At 36.8% G+C, this 13,514-nt stretch overlaps 1 protein-coding gene across 6 annotated transcripts in view; it reads left to right on the top strand.

The window, feature by feature from the left end:
• The window catches only part of PIAS2 (protein inhibitor of activated STAT 2), a 114,708-nt gene extending 110,478 nt beyond the window's left edge, over window positions 1-4,230 (top strand). For all 6 annotated transcript variants that reach the window (XM_063076606.1, XM_063076605.1, XM_063076604.1 and 3 more), the window contains 2 exons: window positions 487-524; window positions 3,246-4,230. In XM_063076606.1, coding sequence (XP_062932676.1) covers window positions 487-524; window positions 3,246-3,428 — 221 coding nt within the window. In that variant the 3' untranslated portion in view covers window positions 3,429-4,230. The remainder of the gene's footprint in view (window positions 1-486; window positions 525-3,245) is intronic.
• Window positions 4,231-13,514: the final 9,284 nt, after the last annotated feature.

Here is a 13,514-nt window from a genome sequence, read left to right as displayed (position 1 = left end):
TGGGAACCAGGGGGACAGAGAGCCATCAATAAAGTAGACATCTGTTTAAGAAGTGATATTTTAGGTGAACCTTAATGTAGTGTATTTCTGAAAAATAAATGTGAAGTATCTTAAGAGCCTAAGTGTTTTTTTTTTTTTAAAGGTCCAAATTCAGATCATTATCTTATTTTTATTGCTTCTCATTCAGTTCAGTGACAAAGGGGAAGCATTTGCTTTGACTAGTTCCACTTCTCCAGAAGTTTTTGGACTGCTGCCTTTGAGGCACTGGGAGGTGTTTTTTCCAGTTGTTTTGTCAGGGAATATGTTCATCTTCCGGTTTATACACATTAAATGTCACTGATCATTGTGTAGAACCTCCCTATGGCAGAGTGTGGTAAGCACTTACCTCAAATGTTTTGTGACTTATGATAAATACAGTATGATTTGGGGAAATAATTCTGGACTCCAAAATATGAGACAACTATTAACAAAGCATTTTTGTTTTAGGTTTGGATTTTCTTTCCCTTATTCCAGTTGATCCCCAGGTATGTATCCTGAATTTAAGCAACTAATTTGTATTAAATTGTTGGTTATGTTATACTAACTAAAAATGACCAGTTGCATAAAATCAGGACAGTCAACTCTCAATTACTTACATTGTTGGAAAGGAAGTAATATATATATTTTTTACAATTTTATTTGGAGGAATAAAGTTGCTGTTTTTCAATTTATTATATTTTTGTCCTTAATACCTAAATTTTAAATTATATTTTATTTAGCTTGATCAGTCGACATTTTTAGCAAGCATTTGAGTGGTTATAATCAGTTATGCTTCAATTTAAAATAAGTGTAAAAACAAAAAAATAATCAGTGGAAGTGGTGCCACATGGCTGGAGATTAAAATTTTTACAAATAAAATTTTATTTTATAGATACAACGCCTATTCTATACGTAGAAAATCAATAGCTAAAGCTGATTAAACAGGCTTGACTCATTTTAAAAACAGTGATTCTCCACTGTTTTTAAAAACAATCAGATTCAGACTTTGAGGACACCTGCTTTTTCTGTTAAAGAAGCTGTAGTATCCCAGAGTCTCAACATGAAGACCTTGCAGTGGGCATGGATTCCACTTTGCTTATAGCAGAGGCAGAACAGAGTTCGAGGATAAGGCATGAGGAGAGTGAAACTGAGAAAGAAAGAAAGGTTTTGAAAGGTGTTGAGAGTAGGGAGGAGGGATAGAGGAAGAACCATGGATCACTGCTTTCTGGGCCGCTCAGAATCAGCTAACCACGGGTCTTGTATCGGCTTCCTGTTTCAGTACTCTAATTGCATAAGCAGCACTGGAAATTTGGTTCCAAGGTCATATGCAGACTGAGGAATTTTTGTCACCCTGAATTGACTTTGTTACATTAGTATATTTTATAACAAAGGTATCTTTTTCTAGGAAATGGATTCTTCAGATTTAAAGGATTACTGATTTATGTCAACAATTCTTTTTTAAAAAATGAACCTGGAGGTTTTTATTTGATAGCTCTATTTGACATGCTTGGTGATAAGCTAATTTAATTGATAGTGAGTAGAAGGATGAGCTTGTGCCCTCAGTCCACCTAGGGTCCTTAATTAGGTTTTTTACTTTACCTCCATATTGCCCCTTAATCCCTATTATCCTTGTGCAGGTATGTGCTCATTATATGTACGAAAGAAATATAGAATTAGGAGTAAAAATTAGGCTGCACCCCAAATACTGTAGGAATTCAAGGCCTGGAGCCCATTGATGCCAGGAGTGTAGCATCTAGGACTCTTTAAGTACCTTTTTCCTATGGGGTAGTCAAAAACTGCACGAGAGGTAGCAGGAAGAAAACGTAAGTTTCTGGTCTTTTTTTCCAGATTTCTCCCCCAGTTTTAATGGAAAGTTAGAAATTGATTTGATTTTAGAAAGGAATTTTAATACCTGACAATTCAACTGTCTTTAGAGGTCCCTGCAAGTTCTTTAAGAACAATTCTCCTCTTCCTTATCAATGTCCCTTAAATCTCTTTGTGGATGGCATTCATTTTATTGATAAACCAAGACAGTTATTCATTGAGAACATTAAATAACTATTGAAAGGCAACCTGAATTTTAGTTGTTGCTCTTCCTCTGACTGGCAGCTTAAACCTGGGACTCTTGTTCCCATTTTTTTTATGGGCCTTAAAGATCATGTAGTCTAAACAACTTCAATTTAAAATTTCTTTTCCATAATTCAGTATCTCTAATGATAAACTGAATTATATATAGAATGATTATATTAATAAGATATCCTTACTGATCTTTCATACAGTCGAACTAAAGATAAACTCAAGACATCTCTTGCAGTCTATTAGTAGACCTCGCTTATTTTGCTAAAGTCTGTGCAGTTGTTTCTCACAAAAAATATTCTATGGCGGTATAAAATAAAGCTTTTAGCTCTTATTTCTCTCTATCCTCTTGGTGAATATTTGAGTATTACACTCACATTTGCATTTATTTGGGAATCTGCAACCAGGATGGCAAGGGGACTTGAAATGTGAACTCTTGGAGAGCGTTGTCAAGCAAGCATCACAAGATAGATAGATTAGATCTCTAAGATTTATTCCAAAATTTTGTGATTGCATGAGATCATTCTCTGTCCTAAGCATTCCATGGTAGTTAACTACCATGTAGCCTCTGTTTTAGAATGAAGGTTGTCATTCTAATTACCCAAGTATTGTTATGTGTATGTATAAAGGAGTCCAACACCATCATTAAGCTGGTCAGTCTAAACTTTTATTCATAAAGGGGTCTGTTTGTTATGAAATTTTGGAAGGATTGTTGAATTTTACATTAGCATTTTCGCTTAATACCATTAAAAATAAGTATTAGCCTTTTACGGTGTGATTTAAATTCTATCTAAATACACTTAGTGAGCAAATTCTTTCTGAGTTAAGTATGAGTCATAATTGTGGGGCCAATATTTTTAGTATTAAAGGACTTGTTATTGTTGACATTATTTGTACTTTTACCTGTGTATATGATCAACAAAAAGTTCCACAGGTTTTGAGAGACTCAAGATGATGCTTCATTCACTAAATAATGTAAAATAGCTAAATTCATGCCACCTTCCACCCAAAAATCTGAAGTTTTGGGAAACTTTTAAATCCCAGTGGGATTTAAATATGTGGCTATCGCTTGTGCATATCTAAGTATTTCTAGTCTCTTTATTTAAAATCAATGTAGTCTCTTCCTCATCAGCATCATTGTTTGTTTCAAGCAGTACTGTCCTCCTATGTTTTTGGATAGTCTCACCTCACCCTTAACAGCAAGCAGTACGTCTGTCACCACCACCAGCCCCCATGAGAGCAGTACTCATGTTAGCTCATCCAGCAGCAGGAGTGAGACAGGGGTCATAACCAGCAGTGGAAGTAACATTCCTGACATCATCTCGTTGGACTAAAGGAGGACTCACTTGATTCTGGGAATCATTCATCAAAATTGCTCTTTCTTGGATTTCTGGTTTGTGGAAGCTATATTTTTGACAATTTGGTATTTATTGAAATGTCAAATGGATTCTTTTGCTTTCTGAGAGAGAACACAGATGACTGCATCAAGAACCAAATGGCATGGAAGGATTTTTCTTACTTGTGCTGTACTTTGAGCATTGGATACATTCAGCCAAAACTGTACCTTCTTAAGAGATGGATTTCAATTTCATACATTACTGGATGGATCCTACAAATCAGTTGAAGATTTTTTTTGTTACAATAAACAGCAATAAAAATTATGTAAATATTCAAGTAAACTCTTTTCTAATTAAAAAATAAAAAGATGTAATCACTGATTCTAGAATGACACCAACTTCTGTTTAGCCTGCTGTGAAGGAAAAAGTATTTGGAAAGAAGTTATGTTTGCCGAATGAGTCCTTTCCATGGAGATTTGTTCTATTTTGTTGAAATAATGAAGTTTCTGTAAGTGGCCAAAGCTGGAGTTCCACTTTTCTTCTTGCAGTTCCACTTTTCTTCATGATCCCATCAAAGAAAAATGGGCTTTATGTTACACATTTTTCCCTGGTTATCAGTTATCACTTTGACATTGTTTGCTAGTGGATACAGAGTAAAGTTCTAGAATTTGGCTGCTCTTTATTAGTGATTATGTTTTAGGAACTCTGTGCAGATTCTGTCCTGACACAATGTATTATTTTTGGTAACTGTACATTCTCATTCTAGAGTTTTCTATAAATTTGGGTCTTCTCAAAGAAATTCTGTGTAGCCATTGAATGAAATGTTTTGGGGGTAAAGTGTAGCTGGGGTGTTTGTTAGAATTTTGCTCACACTGTTAAGAAATATTGATAGGTTGGAGGCAGCAAAAGAACAGATTTTGGGAGGTAGAAATAACAAAACTTAGTTTCTTCCCCAAAATTTGCTCATTTATTTTATAGAATAATATATAAAATCTTTGAAACTTTTCATATTTTAGTAGCACTGAAATAGAACATTTGTTTTAGATCTCTGATCATATTTCTTACCAATTAATTTCAACCTCAGCAATGATTCTCAAACTTCGGGAAAAAAACAAATAATAGCAATCGATGGGGACAGCATCAGATCCTTACCTCCCCTTTTTAAAAAAGAAGATCTTTCCTAAAAACACAAAGATGAAAAAATTAGAAATGTATGAGTTAAAGTGAGGGAAGGGTTAGGGAGGATGTGCCTGAAGCCCACTTCATGTCTCACTCCATGCCACCACCAAACACTCCAGGTAACCCCTGTGGTTTTACTGGCTGCATTTTGAAAACCACTCTCCTAAACAGTGTTTGATTTTAAATCACTCCAAAAACTGAGTTTTACTGTTAGAGAAACATTTTCATCCAAATTTTATAGTTTGCTTCATTTGGGTTCTTAAATCATTTTTGAGTTCTCAAGGATTTAGTACTTTTCTAGTGTTTAGCTTTCTCTCCCTAGGCTGTATCTGCTTTAAAAACAGACTTTTTTTTTTTTTTTAATGGCTTATCTAATTGATTCTCAAACAGAATTGCCCAGATGAGGACTCTCCAATTTAGTTAGAACAGGGACACATTAGGGTTCGTGTAACTCCAGGGAGCTGACTTATCCCTACTTGGTGTTTTATACTTTCTCAAGGTTTTGTGGCCTTTGTGTGCTCTTTTTGGACTGATTTAATTTCGTCTGGTATTCTACATCATCCCTTTGGCTACATTATCCCCTTATTTAATGTATTATCCTTTGGGAGGGCTGTTTATTATTAAAGACATGGGAGGAAAAATAACACCTGAATCTTTCAAGAGTAGTTACACTGTAGTTGTCAGTTTTGCCTTTGTAGTCATTAGATTTCTAGTCCTTGTTACAGTCTTTTGGTCCAGATGTAGAATTTCTTCTTAGTAAGATTTTCTGTTGCTGCTCTAAATACAGATGCAATTTCTGTTGACTCTGTATTCAGATAGAAAAAGTAACCTGATTAGTGTGGTATCTATCATTTGTTAATAAAGAAGTGATGTATATTTGTTATCATTTTGTTACCCTATAGATTCTTAGAGACTCCCTTCCCCCAGTTTAATCAACAGAGTTTTATACAGTAAATGAAAATATTAATAGAAATTAGTTTATTTACTTGGTTCTGTTACTGATACCTCTGTGCTTTTTTAGTTGTGATTTGTTTCTTTTTTACAATTTTATGTGAAAAGTTTGTTTATTTTTGGTGCTTTACACCGAAACTATCTAAGTATTTAATTTATCATACAGGTGACTAACATCTTAAAAACTACTCTTTTAAAATTATAATCTTAAAATTGGGGCTTACGTTGTATATGTATTTTGGAAGGTGAGTACTTTCTCCTTTTTGCCTTTGGCCTTATGGCAGCAGCAGGATTATGAAGCCATTATCCTTTGTTTAATATGATCACTAGTTATTTTTACCAACATCCTGACTTTTTAATAGTTTATTTTGCTAGCTCAGATTTCTGCCTAACCAAGTATAAGGGAGTTACAGATGAGGTCACCTTAGCTGTTCCTTAGATTATCTGAGGTATCTTGTTTAAAGAAAGGAACTGCATTTATTAATTTCTTACAGTCACTTAGCCAACCTCTGTTTTTTCTTTCTTCTCTTAGAAATATTAAGGACATTTCTTGCTTTGGTAACTCCTAACAGTATAATTGGTGCTGAATATAACTTCGTGCCTAAGGTCTACTTTTACTTACTAACTCTCTGACCTTTAGGTCAACCACTTTAGGATTTTATTTCCATTTCTGGTCAGAAGTTATAAATACTTGGCATCTGTCCACGGGTAAACGTAAAGGCCAAATGAAAATGAGGTGAATTTAGGTATGTGGCATTTATCTAATGTGTTTCAGAAAAGCTAGAATGAAAATATGATGCATAGGTAAGGGATAGCAAGTATGATTAAGTTGATCCCTATCTTGGTATAAAACAAGTTTCCTTAGGGTAGTCCTAAGGAATTTGAAGAGAGGCATGATGTTGGATTTTAGGTAAAGTAGATTGAACATAGACTATTCTGACTTTGATATTCAGACCTTTCAGACATTCTGCTTTCAGACCAGTCCTGGACACTCACTGTTTAGTAATCAAGTTGTCTTTTTCTTCGGCCAATAAAGTATTTATTAGTTGACATTTGTATTTTTAAGTAAAGTCAGTTTTTACAAAGCATCAGTTTAATTTTCAGATATGCCATTCATTTCTCTCTAACCTCCAGTTGGTAAACAAAAAGCACTTAATTGTTGTATTATTCTTTATTTTAGTAATCACTTTTATTAAGTTTTTTCATGTAAGGTTTTCTCCATTTTTATGGACTGTCGTAATGCATTATTTCCAAGCTGTTTCCATCTTAGAAAATATAGAGCAGTACACCATTTAAACTTAAGTCTGACATTGGATTTAGTGGCCCTGGCTCCATAATGGTGTGGGAGCTTGGAGTTGTCATTTAGATCGGTGTTTGATGATTCAACCTGATTCACCATCTTTTCTGCTGCAGTTCTACATGAATATGATGAACTTGTGGAAAGGAATTTAAGACTTTCTCTTCTGCCTTTAAGAGTTTGATGATCTTGTCAAATAAATGACTGGTTTGTAATCTCCCCCATTTTTTTGTTTGTTTGTTTGTTTGTTTTTATTTGTTTTTGGTTAGGAACCACACTGCACCTAAAGGAAACAAAGCTATATAAAAATGCACATTCTTCTTTAATGCTTGCCTGTTTGGATAATGTTTATTTTTGTTTTTTCTGTTTATGTCAGTAGAATACGCTCATTGTGGAAAATTTAGACAGTATAGAGAAGTATAAAGAAAAATAACAATTGCCTATAATTCTATCACCAGAAAAAAAAGCATCACTTAATATTTTTGCTTTTTTCTTGCCAGTCTTTTTGCTGCTTGTGCATGTCTTTACATAGTTTCATTCATTCTCAATATAATTTGTATCTTGGTTTTTCTGTCAATTTACAGGCATTATTCCATGTTATTAGGAACTACATCAACTATTATTAGTTCCATGACATTCCATTGTATGGATGTGCCATGATTCATATAACCTTTCCCCAATAGACATTTTAGATTGCACCTCATAATGCTACAGTGAAAATCTATGTGCATAAATTATTTTCCTAGGGTAAATTCCTAGAGGTGAAATTCCTGGGTGAAGGCTATGAACACTTTTGTAGTTCTTGATTCATATCACTTTGCCAAATGGTTATGCTAATTTATATTCCAGCCAGATGGTATGAGAAGGGTGGTCTAGTCATATTTTCCAAGAATACACATTTTCTCTTTATGCAAGCATCTGCACTAAGTCCTGCCCTTCTGCCCTTGGTGAGCTGGGCTGATTTAAAAGTAATTGGTGGGGATTTTGCCAGGCTTTGTATGTGACATCCGTGTTCTGTGTACGGACACATGATTTTTCACATGGTTTTATTTTAACTGTGTAGTAGTACAAATATTTGTCAGACTACATTTTCCATTTTTAGTTCAAAAATCTTACACCTTTCCCTTCATCCCCCACCGTTTTTGTCTAGGGCCAACCCTTAGTAGCCAGCTCTCTTTCTCCCCTTCCTGTAGGCTCCATTTTGGCCTTTCTGAGCTTCCTAATGCCAGTAGGATCTACTGAGCCAAAGGCAGTCCAACCCAAACTGGAAAAGTGGTAAGGCTAAAACAACAAAGAGGGCCAAGTTTTGCCTGTTTTACTTTATATTTTATGTTTCCAGTGAAATCTTATTCTTGGTTTTATAATGGTGACTGTGGGGAAAGAAAAAACTGATTGTTATCTTCAGATGTTGGAGGTGTAGCATTTTCTTGATTGGCATATACAACATTCATTATTTCCAAAACATCTTTATTGCTGAATGGGTTTTAAAACGTTGCTTTGTGTTCTCCAAGCTTAACTCTTTTTTCTTTTTTGGTTTTTTTGTTTGTTTGTTTGTTTTGTTTTGGTGGCTAGCTGGTGGAGGGATTGAACACTGGACCTTGGTGTTATCAGCACCGTGCTCTAACCAACTGAGCCAACAGGCCAATCCCCCTCAAAGTTTAACTCTTTTACTAAGAAGAGTGTTGTTGTGTTATAAAATAACTCTTATTTTGGCTTTCATCATACTATTCAACAAACGTTTATTATGTTTTCTAAGTGTATGTGGGATATAGTAGTATAAAAGATCTGGTTCCAGGCTTCAACAGGCTTATAATAAAGTTTCCAAAAATCAAGAATTCTTACCTAGTAACAGTCATTATGCTTAGAACTTTCCAAAAAAGTCTCATTCCTTGCACTATCCTTTCAAAGGAAAGTGGAATTATCCCTGTTTTGCAAATGGAGAAACAGATTTAGAGATGTTTTCCAAAATCACAGTGGATGATTAGTGGACTTGGGAGCTGACCTAGACCTACCTCAAAAGCCCTCTGACTAAACTGAAGTGATATTAATTATCTACATTATTTAGGAGACTGGTATAGGAATCTAGACATAAAATTGTGGGATCTTGTTTCAGATAATGGCTACAGTAATAAAGGAGTGGGATACTGGAGCCCTTTCAAAGGAAGATTCAAGATTGAGTGACTGTATATAGGAGTAAGGACTGAGTCCATTTCTCAAGCCTGGGTAACTTGGAGGATAATAGTACTATTTACAGACAGGAGGCAATTTAGAATGAACTTTAGTCATTTAGGGGAGACAGTTATGAGTTTGGTATTAATCATGAGATTTCAGAAAAGAAGCAGCCCTGAGGCTCATCCCTGATTTTCCTGCTGTCTTTTAAGAATTATAAACCTTCCTTGCCATCCATTTCACCTTTACTTGTCTCCCTTCTGCACATGCTATTCACTCCTCATCGCCCACCCTCTCCCTCCTTCCTAGACCATGCATGGCTACATCTCATTCTTTTGATTTTTATCTTCACTGCTTGGCTGTAACAAATTCGGCTGTCACCCAAGGTCCTGCCATCCCTTGCAGCTCTCACCAGTGTGGGCTGTGTTCTCATACCACATACCTCAAGGGATGGTAGTTGCTGCCCTTCCTCCCTATTGTAATTCCTCTACCGAAAATCTCTGCCTCTGAATCCCATGTATACCAAGAGGTCATACTATCACCTACTTCAGTTCTTATCAAGTAACCACCTGAATAAAGGGAGTGCCATTTGATTTGCTCAAGGCTTCACTTCGTGGCTCACTGTTTCTTGCCATCTCTAATTCTGTTGTTATTCTTAATACCTTCAACATTCTTATAGATGATTCATCTAGCAGTCTATTCTGAGAGTTTTGGTTACTTCACTTCCAGCATTTTCTTCCACTGATCCTCTAGATTTGCCTCACTGCTATTTCACCCCGCTGTTTCCTCTTTCCTACTTGTCTGGCCTAGAGTGCTCCTTCATTATGGCAGCCTTGAACATACTCAGAACTACCTGTCAGTCCTTTGACTTGGCATGGCATAGATTCTTTGCCTATTCTGATCAGCTTTAACAAATATTAACACACACCTTTTCAAGCCACATTCTCTTCAGAGGATGACCTTGCTTAATTTAATCAGAAGGTTCAGCCCATCATGCTCTATACCCACCTTTATCCTTTCTTTATTCCAGTCTCAGAGAAAGAGGTGGGCCTTCAAGGCCAATTCAGCCACATGGGCCTTTGACACTTGTCTCTTCTGTCTTCAGGACCTTTCTCCATCAGACTTCCCCTCTTTCCTCCGTGTCTTTCACCTCTCTACTTCTTCTCTTGGCTTACACTTGGTGTCAGTCATCAAATATTTGAAAGCCTGTTACGTGCCAGGCATCTTGTCAAGCACAAGACATAGGTAACTGCCCTCACCCACAGTTGTACTCCAGTAGCATATAGAGAGGTGTGAAGTAGAAAGATTAGCATTTTAATGGTGAAAGGTGAAGTAGAGTGCTGCAGGAGCATGCAGGTGAGGCAACTAACTCTGATGAGGTAATATATAAATGGAAACATGAATGTTGATTAAAAATTTGTCAAGTAGCCAGCCAGGTATCTCAGTTGGTTAGGATATGGTGCTGATAACACCAAGGTCCAGGGTTCAATTCCTGTACTGGCCAGTTGCCCCCCCTCTCCGGGCCCCCCAAAAAAGAAAACTTCTCAAGAGAAGACAAAATGCTCAGAATAAGTAGAAATTTGCTAAAGGATGTTTAGATATGCAAGAGATAGATTATGAAGGGCCCCATAAAACAGTGAGAAGGCATGAAGAGTTTTCATAATCTTTAATAGTAATGAGCATTTATTGAGTTTGGTATGATAACCGCCATTTTTACAAATGTGGAAATGGAGCGAGTGACTTGCCTAAGGTTATGCAGCTTGTAAGTGGGAAGTCAGCCTTGAAACTCTGTTTTTAACAACCTTCGCAGGCCTTCCCTGATCATTCTGTCTCAAAAGTAGGTGGTTCCTAGCTATCCTCTATCACATCACCCTGTATATCCTATATGGCACTTACCACAACCTGTGATTATTTTATGTATTGGTTCACTATGTATTGTCTGTCTCCTCTACTAGAGTGTAAGCTCCATGAGGGCAGGGGTGATAACTTATTCCACTTGCATCCCAGAGCCTAACATGATATGTGGTGCGTAGTAGGTGCTCAATAAATATTTATGAATGAAAAAATTATGGATAACTGTTTGCATTTGACTTATGCCGCCTGTGGAAATGTAATACCTAAGTGGCAGATATTCACCAAAACAGGAGGAGATGCATGTTTGGGGTAGGTGGTAGAGGTGTCGGGTGCTGGGGAGTTGGGAGGAAGGCAGTACACTGACTTTCTAGGTTCCAAAGGCTTACAGGGGCAAAGATCATTAATGAGGGATGGGTAGGACAGTGCACAGTGGGGCTAATAATGTGCAAGTAGGTGCTGTATTGAACTTGAAAGTGACCCAGCCTGTGGTGTAGATATAAGGCTGGGGAAATTCTGCCTGTAATCTACTCTAGATTAAGTACTGAGGACAACCTCATCAGGTACACCACACTGAGTTGTACAATATAATTGTAAGTATAAACATAATTTATCTTACTTAGTCTCTGAAGGTTAGCAGCCTGACCCAAGTCATTTTTAGACTCATTACATTGGAACTGAAACAAGAATCAGTTAATCTGATGTCTCTGGAAGTCATACCCACCTGCTATTAGGTGAGCAACAGGCATATCCTACAACATTTGAGTAGTAGTACTGAAACCATAAAAGTGCATGAACTTATCCAGAGGAGTTGATGAGTGAGAAAAGAAGAAGACTGGAAAAGGAACACAACAAGGAGAGAGAGAACAAGCTGCTGAGAAGGGAAATAAAGGATGTAGTATCACAGAAACCAATAAGAATACAACATTTTAAGAAGGGAGTAGTCAGTGGAGTTAGCTGCTGATACAGTCAATATCGAAATTAAGAATCCATTTTTTAAAAAACTTTAATTTCAAAAACACCATATTTGATTGAACCTAAGATACCTGATTCTAAGACTTTTTTGTAAACAATGAAAAAATTTACTGCTCATTAAACTATGACCCATTGCTTTTGATCATTGATTGTAAGATATATCCCATTAAATCGGAGGTGTGTGTGAATGGGCATCTTAAAGTTGAAGAATTATGGTAATTTATGTCTTCCTTTGGTTTTCTCAACCAGCCATATCTAATAATTTTGTCAAGAAGACAGTTTCAGTGGAGTAATGAAGGTAAATCTAGGTCACAGTGGGGTGAAGACTGAAAATAAAGAAATGAAGTGGGCAAGTATGAACACCTCTCAAAAACTAGCTGTGATGAAGGGTGAGGCTATAGCAATAAAATTGTATGTGGTTGAGGGAATTTCTTTTGATGTGGAAGCCTTGTGTTTAAATGGTAAAGGGATAATAGGATGGAATCAGTAGAGGTAAAAATGGCGTCGAGAGGGTTTGGCAAAGATCACTGACATCACGGTTTCTGAGCAGAAAGAGGATCTAGAGCAAAGGCAGATGAAGAAACAGGTATGGACACAGCCATGTGTGTCATTTGAACAGCAGAGCTGAAAGAGTTTTCATCTAATAATTTGGCTTCGTGTCTTTTAGACCCAAGTGATGTAGCCAGTTCCAGATTCGGGTAGGGTAGGGATGAAGGTACAAGGACAGCAGATAGTTTGAAATAGCAGTCCTGGAGAACTGGAAAGAGGATGGACTAGCAGTGAGTTGGGCACCATAGACACAATGTCATCAGTCTGTCTGGCGGATTGTTCTTCAGTAATGCTCATTGTCAAAGCCATCATTGCAGAAGAGGTCAGCCGCTGGATTTATTCGGGGTTAGGTTTTTGTCATGATGGTACAACAGAAGAATGACAGGGATAACATTTTGAGGTTGTTGGCAGGTAGTTGATGTGATGAATCTCAGCTACCATCGCATTCCTGAAATGATTCTTGCTGGTCTAAATGTGCTCATAATTACCAAGTTCCTTAGACTTGATTTTTACTACCTTCAACATCTGCATTTGACATAGTCCGTTCCAGTCCTTGGTTATTGTGACAACCCATTTTTTCTGTCTTCAGTATCCTCCTCTTCTCTCTGCTCTGGAAATGTAATTGTGGGTGTGACTTTGCTTGCTTAGTTGTCACCTCTCCCAGGGTGAAGGTAATGCAAAGGATTACTCAAAGCCCATTTCTCCAGAGCAGTGAGAGGCCCAGCAGGTGTTAATCCCACAAGCAATTTCTTCAAGAGAGAAGAATTCCTAGGAATAACCCCAAATCAGGTTTTTCTCTCAGTTTTTATTGTCCAGGCAAGAAAGTTACAGAAAAGGAACACAGGTGGTTACAAAAGAACAGTGAGATAATTGTTATGGCAACACTTAGTTCCCTAAGAAACTCAAGGAAACAACTAAAGACAAGATGTGGAACATCCCCAACCATCAACCTTGAGGCCTTTAGCTCACATACTTTCCTATCATTAGGTTTATTAGCTATACCAAGGACGACTGCCCTTAGAGCCAGCATTTTTGCTGTGTTACAGTCTTTTTAAATCTACAGCAGAGACTTTAGTCCGTGGAAAGTTTCTTCTTTTTCCCAAGCTTAGCAT

This window comes from Cynocephalus volans, chromosome 13, assembly GCF_027409185.1.
Source record: "Cynocephalus volans isolate mCynVol1 chromosome 13, mCynVol1.pri, whole genome shotgun sequence".
NCBI lineage: Eukaryota > Metazoa > Chordata > Mammalia > Dermoptera > Cynocephalidae > Cynocephalus > Cynocephalus volans.
Note: the sequence above shows the minus strand (reverse complement) of the source record. Positions and strands in the feature narration are given on the sequence as shown.